At 36.9% G+C, this 13,774-nt stretch overlaps 1 protein-coding gene across 1 annotated transcript; it reads left to right on the plus strand.

Annotated features, from left to right (window-relative positions):
* The first annotated feature begins 4,107 nt into the window (after nt 1-4,107).
* On the plus strand, nt 4,108-5,640 carry LOC135233043 (olfactory receptor 4P4-like). The gene has a single exon (XM_064296160.1). It carries the CDS (start codon nt 4,108-4,110, stop codon nt 5,101-5,103), a length of 996 nt encoding a protein of 331 aa, XP_064152230.1. The 3' UTR covers nt 5,104-5,640.
* The last annotated feature ends 8,134 nt before the right edge of the window (nt 5,641-13,774 follow it).

Raw genomic sequence — 13,774 nt, forward strand, 5'->3', positions numbered from 1 at the left:
AAATTCAGGTGGGGTATACTCAAGGTTGTAAGTTGGCTGTGGTGGACTTCTAATTTTCCTCAGCTTCAAGTTGTACTTCTGTATGAGCAATTGATGTTCTGTTCTGCAGTTGGCCTGTGTCCTTGATCTGACTGAAGGTATTGAGCTTTTCTATAACCTCGTTCCACAGATGCAGTTGATTAAATTCCTGTGTATTCCATCTGGTGAGGTCCATGTGTATAGCCACCATTTGTCTTAGTCATCTAGTGCTGCTGTAACAGAAATACCACAAGTGGATGGCTTTAACAAACAGAATTTTATTCTCTCATAGTCTAGTAGGCTAGAAGTCCAAATTCAGGACACCAGCTCCAGGGAAATGCTTTCTCTGTAGCTCTTGAGGAAGGTCCTTTTTATCAATCTTTCTTTAGACTTGGAGCTTCTCCATGCAGGAATTCTGGATCCAAAGGACATACTGTGCTCCCAGCACTGATTTCATGATAGTATGAGGTCCCCATGTTTCTCTGCTGGCTTCTCTTTTTTATATCTCAAAAGAGATTGGCTCAAGATACAATTCAATCTTGCAGATTGAGTCCTGCCTCATTAACATAACTGCCTCCTATCCCATCTCATCAACATCATAGAGGTAGGATTTACAACACATAGGAAAATCACATTAGGTGACAAAAAGGAATCAGGGCCTTGTCAAATTGATACATACATTTTTTTGACACTGCTTATGTTGTTGAAAAAGACATTTGCAATGAAGAAGTCCTTGGTCTTGCAAAAATCTATAATGCTATCCCTACCACCTTTTTTTATCACCAAGACCATATTTTCCAACTATTTATACTTCTTTTTGTTTCCAATTTTCCCATTCCTGATTGCATGTTCAATCAATTTCAGACTGCAGACATTGAATATAATTTTCAGTTTTTTCGTCTTTGGCCTTATGGGTACATAAATTTGAGAAATAGTTGTGTAAACTGGCCTTCCTTGTAGGCACACGGATATTACCCATTACTGACTGAGTTGTGCTTCAGGGTAGATCTCTCAATGTTCTGTTTGAAGAAGAATGCAATGCTATTCCTCTTCAATTTGTCATTGAAGACAATTTGAAATAGTAGACCATATAATTTTCCGATTCAAAATGGCCAATAACAGTCCATTTCAGCTCATTAATGGCTAAGATATGGATGTTTATGCAATTTCTAAACTGTCTAAAATATGTATTCATTATTTTTTGATAGGCATTTACATTAAAACAAAATTTGAATTAAAAATTATATTTGAAATTATCACTGCAGGTGTAGAGAGAATTCTTAGGAAGAAATTAATTTCTAAAAAAAAGAGTAGGCTATTGGCATATAAGCAAAGTATACCTGGCCAAGGAGAGGGCATCTAAAATGACAGAAAGTGTTGAATCCATGTGACCACCCTCAGAAACTCCAAAGGAGGTAAGAGGAAGAGACAATTTGCTGCCACTTAACCCAAGGCTGGGAAGACATCTAGGAGAAAAACACAATTAACCCTGTCAATCCTAAACAAAATTTGAGTAGGCTGAAGGGACGGGCTGGCTAAACAGCAATTCCTTTTGTAGTAGTCTTGGTTTCCCTAGAATCAGAGCCTGAAGCAATGCTTACATACAAGTGGTTTATTTGGGAAGTGATTCCAGGCAGCAGGAATGTGTGATAGGAGGAATAAAGTGAGGAAAGCAAGAGCCAATGTGAAGGTGAACCACATTGTTGGCCATGCTCTTGGTGACTGATGTCTTTTCTGAGAGACTTTCCAGGAGCCTTATGAAATTCATCTCAGAATATCTGCCTGGGAACAGAGAGGGGATGCCTTTATTTATCAGATCCCATTATTCTCAAAGGTCAAGTGTGGCTTAGCAGGCTCTTACTTCCCCACCTCTGGGTTGTACTTCCACAGGTGTCTTGTGGGTGCCTGCAGCATCCTACACTGCTATCAGACAAACCAAGGACATCAGCAGGAGCTTCCTGAGCCAGGGTGAGCAAGCAGAAGGGCTATAATTTGCACTGGCATAGAACTGGTTGCCACTGCAAAGCCTGGAGTAAGATGTGGGGCCATTTGGACTTGAAATAACACACAGGAAGTATTCCATCCATTTTTCAAACACCTTATCGTGAACCAAACAGAAATTTAAAACTTGGGTCCAATTTCCCTGCTCTAAGGCTTCTATGGTATTTTCCATTTTGTCTCTGCTCTTTCTCTGCTCAGACCTTGCTCCCAACTGGTTCCTCAGAATTAGTTACAACTTAAAGCATTTCTTTGTGGTCTGTCAACACTAAAAGAATATGGACAATTGGATTGTGATCAAAATCCACAAAGTACAAATAATTATTTTACTTGACATAACTATGTTTTTAGAGCTTGTAGGCCATGAAACCATTTTCAGCAGCACATTTGGCCAACATTTCTTTAGGGAGAGCTCTCATCTCATGAAAAAAAAAAAGTGAGAGTGAGGAATAGAAAAATTACGTCTCAGTTATTCACTTTAAATTGCACTGGGAAATTAAACAGCAAACTTATATGTAATTTCAACCCCTGAGACCAAAATGGATACAACTTTTGGACAGGAAAAAAAAATTTTTTTTTTCCATGCAAATACCTACGATGACTTTATTTCCTATTTGTTTCAGAAATCTAGAGAGAACATTCCTCTCTTCAGGGAATACAGTGAAGGACTAAACCCAGGACCAACAGGAGTTGATTAGATGGAGAAAATTATTAATCTTTACCATGGAAGGTAAGCATTTATTCTGACTGCATTCTAAGCTCTGAGTGCTGCCTTTGACTCAGAGCTAAGGGAATTTATCTATGAACTAATCCCCTGGTAAGTGAAAATCCAACCAACCTAAAGGAAGTAATTTTGCATCCAGACAAAAGAAATTAAGTTTGCTTAAATTATATTTTTCCTTATAAATAAGCTGATATTAATCCTTTTGGAATGTGCATTTTTTTCCTTTGAGCTTTCTCAAACATTAAAAAAAAAACTCAATTTTTTTTTGGTATAATATTGGGAAATTCACTAAGGAACTAATTAATGATAGCATTCGTAACCTTATATGGGGTTAATCTGAGGAAAAATAGAAGGAGTTGACAGATGAGTGAAGTGATTGACTTGCATTTTAGGTAAAGGAGAAAAGATAACTACAAGGAAAAAGAGGCACAAGTCAAGAAAATTGAGGGATGCACTAAAGTGGAGATTCATTGCTCCCTTTCTCCTTTGTTACTCTTTATGTGAGAAGCATACAGTGGGTTATTAAAAGCATGAAATATTGTTGGTTTGGGCACCTTAACATCAGAGGATCCTGGACACTAACGTGGAATACATTTAATGAGCGGGTGAGAAAACAGGTGAATGGTACGAGAAAAAGAAGGGCTTACTTCCATGGAGAGCTGGTACTAGCAACAGGAGAAAACTTGGAAGCTGTGGGGAAAAATTCGTATCTGCTTTGATGTTTTGGACAAGAAAAGATGAGTTACAGGAAGAACTAACCTAACAGTTCCAAGAATAATTCCAAGAATAGAAGAGCTATCAGAGCCACTTAGGCTTCAAATGCTATCAGATTTTATTTATTCTCCATAACGCTGTTAATATACGTCAACCTTTTAACTTAGGGCCAGGGTTTGCATGCCTTAAATGAGGTACTTACCTTGGATGTAAACAACTCAATAATCCAGATAAATAATGTTTTCATGAAATATTTTTATAAAATAATGCAAAAATACACAATCAATGGAATATCAAAATTTTAAATAAAGACTGGATTTGAACTTACACTAGCTCACTTCATACTGGCTCTCTTCCAGCCTAACAAGAGGACAAGCTATAAGGGAACGAGAAATGCATTCTACCTGTGCTCACTTTTGCATCCCATACATTGGGTGACTGTAAATCTTAATTTATAGCTTGAGCTATTGTAACTATCATTCCTTTTAACTCTCAAAAATGACATGATTATAATAGTAAATTATATGATAAGCCCACTAATACATAGTTTAGAATGAATGACTTTAAATGTAGTATAGGATAGCTAATGGAATAACTTGATTTATTTCTACAACACTCATTCTGATTCAAGCCATTCCAAATCAATACTTCTGATGGTAGCTTGTCATTTTTTTTTCCAGTTACATCTTCTGAGAATTGACTGCATTAAAAAAATATATATCAATAATGTCACTGAATTTATTCTGTTGGGACTTTCTCAGAACAAGAAAATTAAAAGTTTGTGCTGTCTATTATTATTATTTTGTTACATAGCTATTTGGATGGGAAACTCGCTCATAATCTTTTCCATCACTTGCAGTCAGCTAATAGGTCAACCCATGTACTTCTTTCTTAATTACCTTGCTCTCTCAGACTTGTGTTATACCTCAACGGTGACACCCAAGCTGGTCACGGGCTTACTGGAAGAAAGGAACATGATCTCTTATATTAGCTGCATGGCACAGCTTTTTGCTATGCATTTCTTTGGGGGGATTGAGGTCTTAATCCTCACAGTGATGGCCTATGACTGCTACGTGGCCATCTGCAAGCCCCTGCACTACACTGTCATCATGAGCAGGAGGAGGTGTTATGTATTGGTCTTTGTTTGCTGTACTGGGGCATTTCTGCATTCATTTATGCAATGTCTCCTCACTATCAGTCTACCTTTCTGCGGCCCCAATGAGATAGATCACTACTTCTGCGATGTCTATTCTTTACTGAAACTGGCCTTCACTGACACATACAGCGTCGGGATCCTGGTTGTTGCCAATTCAGGCATGATGGGTTTGGTGAATTTTGTTGTCTTGATGCTGTCTTATTTCTTCATTTTGTACACCATCAGGGTTTACCCAGCTGAAAGCCGCAGCAAAGCTCTTTCCACGTGCAGTTCTTACGTAGCAGTTGTGGTTCTATTCTTTGTGCCTGTCCTGTTTATTTACATTAGACCAGTGTCCATTTTTCCAGAAGATAAAGTGTTTGCTCTTTTCTACACCATCATTGCCCCCATGTTCAACCCTCTGGTCTACACTCTGAGAAACATGGAGATGAAGAATGCATTGAGGAAAGTTTGGTGTCAGAATCCATTTTTGATTGGAAGGCAATTGGCCTGAAGGCTACATATACTCCCCATTACACACTTTCCAAGTGAGTTAAATGCTAGGCTGGTAAACAATAACAGGTCGGTGGTTTGTACCCATAAGCCACTCCATGGGAAGAAGATGTGGCAGTCTGATTCCATAAAGATTACAGGCTTGGAAAGCTGATGGGGCAGTTCTACTCTGCCCTATAGGGTCAGTATATGTCAGAATCGACTCAAAGTTACCAGTTTTGTTTAAGGTTATATGGCCTCTTATTCTGTCTGCATTTCCCTTCAAAAATGGAATATCAGAGATTTAGAATCTTTTTTTTTTCACTCAACACATTCTTTTCCATATTCACTGTAAAAAGGCTAAAAAAATAAAAATGTATGTGGGATCTAAACAATAAAATATTGTAAGAAATAATGACTATATAGAAAAATTGAAAGTGTTTTTCTAACATAACTTTGATGATAAAATAAGTATTGTGCTTAGAAAAGTAACTACATAAAATTGTTTTTAAAATATTTTTATCATTAATATTTGCAAATTAACTTTTGTAAAATAATATTCAAAAAATATTTTTAATAAAAATATCTCACTTGCATTTATTTTATCCTTTAAATATATTTTTCATAATATAAGAATTATAAGCATAAAAGTTTTGCAACCTATGTTCATACATGTTTAAGTCACTTTGTAATGTAACATTATAATAACTTATTTCAATCAGTACAGGATATTTGGGAGAATCTTTTCCTCCTAACAAAAAGCTACATAATCTCTAGTTTGAAATGATGATCTAATTATTATTTTATTTTACTGATGAGTAAGCTTGGAGGATTCAATTTTTTCTTACCATGAAGCTGAAAACTAGAGGGGCAGTTAAGTAGTCAACTAAAGAAAAAACAACAAAAAACGATATTTTATAGCTCTGTATGAGAAAGTAGAGCTCACAGATCCTCATTACCAAATGGGTTCTCTATATTTTGCCAAATATTTTTTACAATTTCTTCAACTGGAATTTAGATAATAAAGAAAAATATTTTACTTAAAAATTTAAATTTAATTGCCTTGACTAACATCACTGAAGTGAGAAAATAAGTGAGAAGGAATAAATATCAACAACACGGTGGTGCTTAATTCCCAAATGGGTCACTAAAACAGGATGATTAAAAGTATGTGAAAACCAGAGATATTTCATAAGATATTCATATGTTAATTCAACAAATATTTATTAAGTTTTTAATATATTCTATAAACTATGCTTGTTACTAAGGAAACAGCAGTGAGATAACCGTGACATGATCCCTACCCTCATGGAACTTAAAATCTAACGAAAAATACAAATAAAAAAGGGAAATAAATCAGGAAAGGAACTAAAAGATGAGCGCCAGTGATGGCAAACTATTGTTCAAGGCTTGGTTTTTACATTGTCTGGCTCATGTTCTCATTTGCAAAGGGACTCACAGAGTGGAATTGTCCTAAGAATATATTCATTTACATCTCGTTTTGTCCTCCAATGCCTTTCAATTTTTTTCTTCCCTTCCACAAACATTTGGTTGCATCACCTTTCCTTATGACATTTTCATCTCCATGTTTCTAAGCACGTAGATAAGAGAGTCGAGCATGGGGACGATAATTGTGTAAAAAAGCATAACCATCTTATCTTCTGGTGAAGCTGTTGCAGTCTCATAAATAAAGATGACAGGCAAAAGAAACAATCGCTACAGTGATGTGAGAACTGCAAGTAGAAGGTGCTTTGCAGAATATGCTCTGAAATTAGACGTTATCATAATGTAGGAGGATCAAAACCATGAAGACCACCAATCCCATCGTGCCACATTTGGCAATGACTAAGGAACCACTTTTGTCTGTGTCAGTGCAGGCCAATTTCAACAAAGGATAGGCATTGCAGAAATAGTGATATATTTGATCGGGGCTGCAGAAAGGTAAAAAAAAAAAAAAAAGATAAGAAGGAATAGACCAAGGGGATCAGGAGTCCACCAGCACAGGATGCTGTGAGAATTGAGTTACATCTTCGTCTGTTCATGACAATAGCATAGTGCAGTGGTTTGCAGATGGCAACATACAGCTCATAGGCCATCCCTGTGAGGGTGAAAACCTCAATACCTCCCAAAGAAGTATGTGGTCAAAAGTTGTGTCATGCAGTTTTTATAAGAAATGGGCTTCCTTTCTGTCAGTAAATCACTCAGTAGTTTGACTGTCACAATGAAAGTGTAGAAAAGATCTGAGACAGCAAGGTAACTAAGGAAGAAGTACATGGGCTGGTTAGTTAGCTGGCTGCAGGTGATAGAAATCATAATAACTACGTTCTCCAACCATGTAATGAGCTAACAGTGCCACTAGGGCCCCTTAGTCTAAAAATGTTCTTGGTATTACAACTCAGTAACCCAGTGCCGTTCTTAACCCAGTGCCATTCTTGGTATGAGGGAGCTAGAAATATAGATGGAAGTTTAAACATGGTGAATCATTCACTGATCTATGGGGAAGGTGACATGAACAGGAAGAATTGCCAAGAAGGGAAATAAAATCCCATTTGTGGCCTTGGAAATGGAAAAAACTGGAGATTCATACCTTTATTCAGCAAAATTGATAGAACATCAGAACGCACTTAATTAGTGGAGATATTAATTTTCTATCAATAAATGCAGACAGAATGCTTGGCTTTGTCTGTGAGTACACTAGCAACCTTAGCTTGTGCACAGGCTTAATTTTGTGTGTGAGCCATAATTCTCTTGTTTTATTGTCAGGGGAGGGATGGGGGAAGCTAATTCAGATTTTTTTTTTTAATTTTCTATGCACATGATTAAAATAATGATTTTGTGTTTGTTCAGATGAACAAGCCATTACTTTAATACCTTAAAGTCCAGCTTTCCCATGTAGTTATAGGCAGGGCAAAGATTTTAAGGACCTAGTGTTGGTATATATATATATATATATTTAGTGATGGTTTATATTTTGGTTATAGTGTTTATTACACCAGAAACATCGAAAATGTGGAATGACGGGATAAGAAAATTAATAGATTTATTAACAGAGCTACCAGATGAATGGCTATGCCTTTTCATTTGGAAAAAAAAAAAAGAAACTACACATATTAGCATATCCTGATGTATAGGATCGAGTTATGAATTCAGTAACCATCCTAGCTGACAGGGAATATGACCAAGGGGCAAAAAATAATAATAATAATATTTTTTCTTTAGCAACATTCTTTCTGTGGAAATTTTTCTCTCCTTTTAATGTAAAGAAAAGGAACAACAAAGTGACAATTACATGTGGAATAAAAAACGTAACATGATGGCACATGCATAATGTGCATCACTTGTATATAATGTGATAAGTAGATTTCTGACCAAAACTCCCCAAGGGAACCCAAAGAAAATGCAAGAATGTATTTTTGTATCATTAATATTGTCAATTTATAGAAATTATGGAAATAAAATGGGGCTCAAAAAGCAACCTAACCAAACCATACCCATTGCCTTCTAGTCAATTCCAACTCATAGCAGCCCTATAGGACAGAGTAAAGCTGCCTCATAGAGTTTCCAAGTCTGTAATCTTTATGGATAAAGACTTCCACATCTTTTTCCAAAGGGCAGCTATTGGGTTTGAACCACTGAGCTTTTGGTTAGCAGCTGAGCACGTCAACCACTGTATCACCAGGGCCCCTCCCTTAAAGCAAAAGCCCCTCAAATTTGTTTTCATCACAACTCTACATATAAAGAGCAAGAGGATTCAGCCATTGTTGCCCAGGGGGGGAATGTCTAATGACTGAGGCTGCTAAATTACATGCAGCTGAGTTAACTGGCCAGCATACACTTTATAATCCAGATTCTTTCCCAGCTGTGCAGTGGGTCTGGTAATGTGGATCTAAAAGAAACCCGCCTGGTGAGTTGAGTACTTGGGAAGATAAATTCAAACAATATGCAAGGGATTCTTAATGACCTAAAATAAGAAGAAATGTAGGTTTAGAATTTGGACTTAATATTTAGTTTGGAGCCCTGATGACTTGGTGGTTAAGAGCTGGGCTGCTAACCAAAAAGTCAGTGGCTTGAATCCACTGGCTGTTCCTTGGAAATCCTATGGAGCAGTTCTACTCTCTCCTATAGGGCCGCTATGAGACGGAATTGACTGGACAGCAATGGGTTTAGGATTTAATTAGTCATGTAGCCTGAATATCTTAGAATCATTTTAGTGATGCAAATAGAGATTGTGATTTGACTTGTTTGGATGGGCAAATTATTATTATTCCTCTTGCCTTTGAACTGTTGTTCTGAATACACGACTTCCTGTCGTTTCTGGGAACATTTGTTGAATAATATGTGTCTGTTGTCCCCATAAAGGTACAAGTTTCCCTCCCCCCAAGAATAGTGGAAGGACTATGTTGAGGGAAATGTGAATTCAAGAAGCTTAAAGGAAATAATCAGTGCAGCAGGAGAATGGCCAGCATGTCACTGAGGAAAGAGAGATAGCAAGGGAAAGAAAGCTTAGAACAGAGCCACAACAACTGAAGCAGAAGAACCTGGGGTGAATTATTTCCCCTCCCTTCCCTTTATCCCACCTAAGTGTGTGATATCTGTTCAATGTAGTTTTGAATCCATATTTTAAATAACAGACTGACTGGCAATTAAAGTTAAATATAGGCATCCTCTCTGAATTTTATACACTAATTTCTTTCGAGATTAAAACAGCAATAAATGCAAGTTGCTGTCCACTGAGGGTGTAATGTGGTGTTTCTAAAGGGCAAGCAGTCAGTCATTGACAGGGAAATGATTCTAAGCTGAGTAGGAAATTTCAAAAGAGAAGAAAACATTATAAGAACTTCTTAAAGAAAGTCAACAGAGTATCGATTAAGAAAAAAACATGATTGACAAGTTACCAAGAAAATAAGAAAACCTGAACTGAAAATACAAATAAGCTCCCTGCAACAACCACTACCAGGATCACCTTTCCTCCTCCCCCTCAAACAAAACTTCAAATAAAACTTAACCAAAAACCAGAAGGAGCTCACTAAAAATCAGATAGAAGTATTTCAAAACCAGAGTCTGTGTTTACCTCATCTCTATTTACTTTCTTTCATAATTATGATTATGGTGATAATGGTTTTACTCGTTCAATGTCTTACATGTAACATATACTGTTTTCAATCTTTAAATTTCTTCATTGAACAAATATTTACTGATTATAGGTAGCATGCATTTAACGAGGGATATAACAGAGGTAAAAGACATGAAAATAGTTACTTGTTGAACCCCTACCATGTTCTGGGTGACACTTGGATACCCTTTATCTAGTTTAATTCTCACAAGATTTTGGGAGCATAGATATCATTATCCCCAGTGTACACATCAGCAGTGCGGTGGTGTTAGAGAATACATTGCATATGGAAGCCACACAGGTTAGGAAGATGTAAAGCCAAAATCCAAAATGAAATTTGTCCAAGCATTTGCCAATATTTCAAGGAGCAGTATAAAACAGTCTATGTGCCCTTGAAGAACGTAAGATCACCCATTATAAGCATTTATAGAGTTTGGTATGAATTGAAGATGGAAAGTCTTGAGGGAGTGATTCTTCCCTTTCAAATCATAATAGTACCAAACATTTATAGATTACACTCTGTGAATCTTCACAGCGCTAAGTATATCACATTTTGCTAAGTGTCTTGCCATGTGAGGTATTTGCTGGTTTAAATCTTGACTACCTCTTATTAGCTCTAGGACTTTGGGCTGGTTACTTAATGTCTACATGGTCAGTGTCCTTTTTAGGAATATAAGTTTACTGATAATGCATACTTTATAATATTATTGTGGAGTTCACGGGCAATGCAAACAGTTAACACTCTCGGCTGCTAGCAAAAAGGTTGGAAGTTTGAATCCACCCAGAGGCACCCTGAAAGAAAGGCCTGGTAATCTCCTTCTGAAAAATCAGCCACTGAAAACCCTATGGAGCACAATTCTACTTCAAAAAACGTGGATTTATCTTGAGCCTGAGTCTATTCTAAGGCAACTCGTTTATTTGCTTCTGTAATAGCATCCCTCGTGTTTCAGAGAACGAGGAGATTCAGCACTTTCGATTCAGATATGTGAGCTGTAACTGTCTTACTCTATACAGGTGGGCTGCAGGTGTTGGGAAGCCCTGCTGGTGTAGCCGTTAAAGCTCGGCTGCTAACTGAACGTTCACAGGTCAAATCCACCAGCCACTCCTTGGAAACTGTATGGGGCAATTCTACTCTGTCCCATAGGGTCACTATGAGTCGGAACAGACTTGATGGCACCTAACAACAATGACAACACATGTTATCTATCATTTTTTTATCTTCAAATTTGGGTTTAACTTATCCAATTACTAGCCACATATTAAAATTAGGATGGCTGAAATGGCTTTATGCAGATAATCTAGGAGGTTATCTGGTTTTGCATTAAAGAATTAGGTAATTATGAAAAAGTGGGTGTTTTAATATCAAATTTTCCTTCCTATATATTTTTGGTTATGAACTCAGGCTCTGAACTCAGAAATTTCTGCTTTCAAGATCTGGTCTGATAAATGCTATTTAGGTATTCTGTATGCACTTAACCCAGGAAAGTCTCTACTATATTTTACCTCTCTGGTGGAGCCCTGGTTGGACGGTGGTTAAGAGCTTAGCTGTTAGCCAAGAAGTTGGCAGTTTGAATCCACCAACAGCTCCTTGGAAACATATGTGGCAGTTCTATCCTATAGGGTTGCTATGAGTCAGAATTGACTCAATGTCAAGGGTTTGCTTGTTTGTTTTTTCAAAGGGATTAGTAAGGAGCCTTTGTGGTGCGGTGGTTAAGTACTCGGCTGCTAACATAAATATCAGAGGTTCAAACCCACCAGCTGCTCCATGGGAGAAAGATGTGGCAGTCTGTTTCCATAAAGAATCAGCCTTGGAAACCCTATGGGGCACCTCTACTTTGTTCTATAGGGTGACCAGGAGTTGGAATGGACTCAGAGGCAGTGGCTTTTAAGGTGTTATTAGTCTTATATGTGCATCAAACTGAATATAATACCATAGTTACTTGCATAGCATTTTATTCTTTTTGAAGTTTTCCTTCATCTATTTTTAAATTTGAAACTCAGAATTAATTTACTGATTTAGTTAAAAGAGAATTATATCTCTACAGGATAGGTGAAGAAATATTGTCAAATAAAATGGAGTCACTTGTAGAGCTCACACCTAAAACTGATGGCTGAGTTAAGATTAGCAACCAGTCTAAAACTGTTCTTGCTGTTGCGTGCAGTTGATTTGATTTGGACTCATAGCAACCCTGTAGGACAGAGTAGAACTGCCCCACAAGGTTTCTTTCCAAGGTTGTTGTCTTTAGAGGAGCAGATCGCCAGGTCTTTTCTCCTGCAGAGTGGCTGATGGGCTCGAACCACTAAACTTTCGGTTAGCAGTTGAGCACTTAACCGTTGTGCCACCAGGACTCCTTAGTCCAAAATTGTTGTTGCTGTTAGGGAGCTAGAAATACGGGTGAAAGCTTACATATGGTGAATCACTCCTTGGTCTATGGGGAAGGTGGTACGAAAAGGAAGAACTGCCAAGAAGGAAAACAAAGCCAAATCTGTGGCCTTGGGATTAGAGAAAATTGGAGATACATGCAGAATTCTTTGGTTAGAATGTCAGAGTGCATTTAATTAGTTTGGATATTAATTTTCTATCAATACATCCAAATGGAATGATTGTCTTTGAGTACACTAGCAACCTTAGTTTCTGCAGAGGCTTAATTTCATGTATGAGCCATAATTCTCAAATTTTATTATCGGGGAGAGATGGGGGAAAATAATTCAGTTTTTTTTTTTTTAATTTCTGTGCACATGATTAAAATAATGGTTTTATGTTCAGATGAACAAGCCATTACTTTAATAACCATCCAAACATTTTAATTATTACTTTAAAATTTAAAAGAGGATTTTTATTTATAGGTGAGGAAATAGTTATACAGTAAAATCAGAGGTATGCTAAAAAGACTTCCTTCTTAATGGCTTGCCTACAGCTAATTCTAAATCATAAGATTACACCATAGAAATAAATTCATCTGTTTTGTTAAATTTGTGTTTCAGCTCCAGACTTGCTGGATCAAAAAGGCTCTGCAAGGAGTGAAAGCCTTAAAGAGGCTTGGATGGTTCCACCTCAAGTCCCCCTGTTTAAACATCTTATCACCTCTGGCTTCATTGGTATGAACAAAAAGATTTCTGCTGGCATACATGCTTTGATTTATCTGCTTGCTCAGAAGTTTTACTTGCGACATTAAACAGACTTTGCTAAATAGATAAATTTAAATGTTAAGGGTTCTTTACATTTTGTTCTGTATAACCTACTGACATGTCAAAACATATTAGAAGTGGTTTGTTTTGCTCTTTGTTTTTACTTTTTTGTTTCATCCTTTCTTCCTGCCCTTTGCTTTCTATAAAACCTCCCACTTGCTTTTATTCAGGGAAGTACCTCCTAGTTTTTTTCTGGGAGATGTGCTTCCATCCATGGATATTTTTGAAACTGGATAAACTCTATAAAATTAACTGTGAAAGAATACATATATATATATATATATTCAAAAGTTTTATGGTTCTATTATCATTGCATTGAAAGTTTAGTTAGCAGTTGAGCACTTAAGCATTCCGCCACCAGGACTCCTTAGTCCAAAACTGCCAAGACTTT

Source organism: Loxodonta africana, chromosome 13, assembly GCF_030014295.1.
Source record: "Loxodonta africana isolate mLoxAfr1 chromosome 13, mLoxAfr1.hap2, whole genome shotgun sequence".
In the NCBI taxonomy this organism is placed as follows: domain Eukaryota; kingdom Metazoa; phylum Chordata; class Mammalia; order Proboscidea; family Elephantidae; genus Loxodonta; species Loxodonta africana.

Bases quoted from the DNA above. Each gene is read 5' to 3' on its own strand.
- LOC135233043 (XM_064296160.1), top strand. From the start codon at position 4,108: ATGGTAGCTTGTCATTTTTTTTTCCAGTTACATCTTCTGAGAATTGAC.